General features: G+C 50.7%; 1 protein-coding gene across 1 annotated transcript in view; it reads right to left on the bottom strand.

The window, feature by feature from the left end:
• Nucleotides 1-4,831, bottom strand: part of COLEC12 (collectin sub-family member 12) — a 169,032-nt gene extending 164,201 nt beyond the window's left edge. Inside the window, exon 1 of the mRNA XM_012652103.1 lies at nucleotides 4,610-4,831. Within this exon, the coding sequence (XP_012507557.1) occupies nucleotides 4,610-4,616 (7 nt within the window). The 5' untranslated portion in view covers nucleotides 4,617-4,831. The remainder of the gene's footprint in view (nucleotides 1-4,609) is intronic.
• Between the last annotated feature and the right edge of the window lie 323 nt (nucleotides 4,832-5,154).

Raw genomic sequence — 5,154 nt, 5'->3', positions numbered from 1 at the left:
GGGGAAGAGGGGGAGAGAGGGGGAGAGAGGGGGAGAGAGAGAGAGAGATTTAACATGTGGATTTTAGAATCAGATGGCCTAAATTTGGACACTGATCCCCAACTGAAAGCTGGGTGCCCTTAGACAAGTAATGCAACCTCTCTGAGCCTAAGTTTTCCTATCATAAAATGGAGGAAATAATAATGCTTGGCATGGCAGGTGCTCAATAAATGTTAGCTACTATTAAGGGGAAAAATAATAAGTCAGGATATTAAGTGGCCCCTCAATAATATCTAAGAAGTTGTTTGTGAGCACAAACCAAAGTATAGCTCAATCTCATCCCTGGTATTTATCTTCCAACACAAGACCCTGTTCCCTGCCTTGTTGCCATAGCCAGGTATGCAGAAGCTGAGACAGCCTGTGCCCTATGTGGACACACTGCCTGGCAGGAAGGCTGGGCTCTGCCACCACTCTGGGCTTTCTCTCCCGGGACCCCACCCTTGTTCCCACCAGGGAGACATACGTGTCTGACTTGCCTCCCGGAAAGATCACCCACGTGCTGGGTTTACCCAAAGTGAAACATACTTTTTCTATCACAAAATGTGTGTCTATTTTCCCATTTGAAAGCTAATACTTCGAGGGCCATTTAACTTACTTTGGCAGTGGTTGCATGAGTTGTTTTGGAATAATATTTTAATGAGAATAAGCATTTATTAAGGAAATGAGACACCCCGTTATGACACTGCTTGAAAGCTATCATCTGCTAGCTTGTCTTATTCACACCATTATCAGCAGAGGCACTTAGGGACAAGTTGGAGGGGGTAGGCATGGAGACAATCCTGGGAAATTGCAATGGAGACCACAGAGAAGATCTATACTTAGCAATAATTAAACCTCAGATTAAGAATGCCAAGCATCCCCAAACTAATGAAGTCAAAAGTATAATTAGATTGTAAACTAGCCTCCCAGAGGTAAGGCAGTCCTGATTCCCAATCAGTGACACGAAAGGAGTCTCATTTTCTTTCCATTTCCCTTTAGAAAACATGATTCTTTCAGTGTTAAATGCAGTCGCCCTACCACACTTGTTTGCTTATCCCAGAAATCCTAGACACCATTCCTGAAGATAGGTTTCTGGTGGGCAATCTATTCCTTACCATTTATCTTTCCTAAATGCCACTGAAAGCAAGCAGACTGTGAGTCCTTAAAACCAGAGGGTGGGAGAAATATACTGCTTACTAGCACATTTTAAAGGTGTTATTGCCAAACAGTATTTCAGAAATGTTTACACACAAAAAGACAAAAATAAGCAGCTGAACACTATGTTTTAATGGCACCAGCCTCCTCCCTGTGTTAAATTAGAACAGTGGTTTGGATTTCTGTGGTCTGGAGTGGCGGTGGCTGTTGTCGGTCCTCTCTCAGGCAACAAGTGCTGCTGTACTGAAACTCACCAACATCCCCAGCGTTCAGAACCAGGAATGTGATTTAGTAATGACACATCTAACTCTAGAGGAGTCAGATTCCTTCAGAAAGAATGTGAACATTTTATCCAAAAACCATGAAATTTATGGTGTAGTACAGCTAATTGAAAATGAAATTGGAAAGAAATGAAAATAAACGTCATGTTTTAATAAGTTTGGAAGATTTAAGTATTGCAGCAACGGGGCACGTAATTTTCTTCTGGAGAATATATAAGGATGTCATTATTTTGGTACTTGTGACTCCAGGGAAGGAGGAAATAGAACAGAGACAGATGTTTGCAGAATGCAACAGATAGGTGGCGCCAAGGCTCACGGTAGATGAGGGATTACAGTCCCAAAGCCTGGGTCATTACAAAGGCCGTGACCAAGGTTTAAACCTTAGAATTAGAAAGTCGAACAAGTACCCTAAAAAGACATCTGACTTGCACAGGAGCATATACTTTGGCAAATGAATTTCTGTAGCTTCTATGGTGTCCACTGATTTTCTATTTGGTTAAAAAGTGTTTCATCCTGAGCAGGAGCGAAACCCCATTTCTACTAAAAATAGAAAAATTAGCCCAGTGAGGTGGTGCACACCTGTAGTCCCAGCTAACTGGGAGGCTGAGGCAGGAGGATCACTTGAACCCAGGAGTTTGGGGTTGCAGTGAACTATGATGATGCCATTGCACTCTAGCCTGGGCAACAAAGTGAGACCCTGTCTCATTTTTTTTAAAAATGTTTTAGGTTAATACTTCGATTTTAAGCATTTGCAAGGCTTGTCACTGTCTTCTATCATTTAGGAAAGCCAAAGTCTAAGGAAACGTTGGCTTTCTGAAGCATACTGAGTTAACAACTATGCGACATAATCAGGAACCCAGGCAAAACCTTGGGTTGGTTACCCATGGCAAATGGTCAAAATCATCCCACTTGGTAAAGGCAGCCTGGCTTTAGCCGCCTCAGGTGCAATTGCTTAGCTCCACCCCTTCCTGGCTGCAGCACCAACTTTGGGTTACTTGGCTACTTAGTTGTCTGAGATCCACTTTTCTTCTAGTTTACACAGGAGGCTGTCATATCTGGTATCCTAGGGCCTTCCAAGCAACACACAAACTGGCAAAGCTTGTCTTTAAATGCCTACCCCTTCATCCTAGTTGCCAGTTACTGTTTCTTCCAGATTTAGTTTCCACATATATAATGTAGGAGTTAAAATACCTACCAAAACAGTTATTGAGAGGATTAATCGCAGAGTGCCTGTAAGGGGTATTGCACAGTGGATGGCACTTAGTAGGTACTAAGAAATCACTGCTGTCCCCACCTTTCCTCTCCCTTACCAACCACACAAATGAATGCAAATTATGTGGTAACAGTTGGCAAGCAAACCTCTTAATAGGATATTTTCATGTTACGAGAGGTCTTCAAAGTGACTAATCTACCCAGGGGATTCACCAGTCTCTGGATCAACCTCTGGCACTGAGGCAGAAGGTGGGGCCTTTAGGCAGTGCCCAGACCACAGCGGGTAAACCATGAGCCTTCTCCACAGGTTGGCACACTGGTCCAGAATGCAGCATAAATCTCACCGAAAATGTGTTTAGGATTTTTAGGTGTGTTTTCCATTTCGGATCAGAATTAACGCTGAAAAGTACCCACACTGCAATAATGCTTCTTTACTCAGTAAAAAGCACAAGGAAAGTTTCGGGGTTTAGGAACTCACGTGGGAGCTGATGGAGCGAGTAGGTGGCTTATCTTTCCGAGAACTCAGTAACTACTGGCCTTAATGGCCAGCAAAGAGAAGACTCACTTCTGGCTAAAAGGTTAGCAACTGAGCCCCAGAGAAACTTTTAACCATGTGAAACTCTTTCCTTGATACAGAGGATCCTTTAATTAGAGCTGGCTAAGGAATGTGCATGTTTCTTAAAATGTAAATGAGAGAAGAGAAACTGAGGTGGGGAAAAAAGGAACACACACCACCGCATTTTTAAATTCTGTAGGCTGAAAACTGTACCCCATCTTTGGCGGTCGGTCACCTCCCTTCCAGGGGTCTCCTGATGTGGAGACATAAAGCCTTTGGAAGCAGAGTGAATTGGTAGGTCATTATCCCTCCGGATAGTTCCGCGCGAACTTTCAGACAAAACTCTTCCAGAGCCAAAAGTTAGGCTCCCTGGGCACCTCCCTCGGACAGCAACCCTGGCAGGTCAAAGAGATCGCGCTGCATGGTTTCTGGAGACTGGACACTCGGTCGCCGCGGTCAGATGGCATCTCACACCCAGCCTGGACCGCGCAGGACCGTTCTCCTAGCACGAAACCGGGAACTCGTGTGTGAAGTCCTGTGTAAACACCACGCCGGCCCATCTCCAAACGACTCCCTTTGATCCCTCGGCTGTGGTTATTTATCTCACATATAAATCAGGATTCTGCTGACAAATCTCCACGTTTCCACTAAACAGAAGGCTGCCCTGCAAAGCCCTTCTCCTTGTGATTCTTTCTAAAATACGATAACATCTGACACTTCCATAAAACGGCCTGCAAAGCACACCGCCCAGGGGGCGATTACCGGATGATCTGTGTCGCCCCGAACACAGGCGGGCACGCGAACGTCGTAGGCGCGCACGCGGGACGGAGAGCAGTTATTTTCCAGTCAGTGCAAATGATGGAAGAAGACGCCGAATGCACTTCCCGAGCCAGCTGAACTCCGTGGGCACCTAATCACTGCCAGATGTGGGGAGGGCGCACGGAGAACATCCCGCGTCCCGGAGAAAGCACCGGCCGCCGGCACCGGGGCTGCCCGGACCGAGAAGCGGCAACGCGGGAGGACAGAGGACGGGGCGAGAGGGGGGAGCGCGGCAGAGCGGAAAACCGACTGGGAGGGATGATGATGCCTCCACTCTCCTCGGCATGTTTTTCCAATTAAAAAGCTGGAAACTGAATTCCGTAAACAACGCCTTAGGGCTTCAAACTACTTTGCACAGACAGTTCGGGGAGGAGAGTACTTGCGCGCTTCGAAACCCCAACCTCGAGGTCCCCTGAGGTGCCCGACACGCGAGCCGGGGACGCCCCCAGTGTCCGCGCGCGGACCCGGCGCCCGCAGCCCCGGGGAAAGTTCGCGCCGGAGGCACCGCCGCCTCCCGCGCGCCCCAGCCCCGCCGGCCCGCAGCCCCGCCGGCCCGCCGCCGCCCTACCTTTCATGGTGACCGAGGAGACGCACCGCCAGCCAGGGAGCTCCGCGCGAGCGCCGCGCTGCCGAGGACGTCGCCCTGAGCGGCCGGTCACTGCACGCCCATGGCAGCCGCGCCGCGCGCCGGCCGTCCGCGCTCCAGCCCTCCCTCGCCGCCGCGGCCGCCCGCCCGCGCTCCGCTCGCCGCCCGCTCGGCGCTCTGCTGCCGCGGGGCTGCCGCGCGCGCCGCTCTCCCCGGGCGGGAGGCGCCGCTGCCGCCAGCGCCCCTCCCCCTGGCCCGGCCGGGACGCGCGGGCGGCCGCGCCCACGCCCCTCTCGCGCCCTCCCGCGCCCGCCCCGCCCTCGGCCCCGCTCGCCCCTGCCCGGCACTTTCTCGCCTTCCCTCTCCTGGGCGCCCTCGCCCTCGCTCTCCCGGGCTGTCTCCGTTTCCCGTTCGACCGGCATCGGAAGGAGTCGGGAGGAAAGCGCCTCCCGGGGCGGTCCAGGCTTCCCCCTCCGCGCGCGCGAAAGGTGCCGCTGCTGGGCTTGTTTCTAGACCCCAGACTACCT

The sequence above is a fragment of the Propithecus coquereli genome, unplaced genomic scaffold (assembly GCF_000956105.1).
Source record: "Propithecus coquereli isolate 6110/MARCELLA unplaced genomic scaffold, Pcoq_1.0 Scaffold38, whole genome shotgun sequence".
NCBI classification, from domain to species: Eukaryota; Metazoa; Chordata; class Mammalia; order Primates; family Indriidae; genus Propithecus; species Propithecus coquereli.
This window is presented reverse-complemented; position numbering and strand designations above follow the sequence as displayed.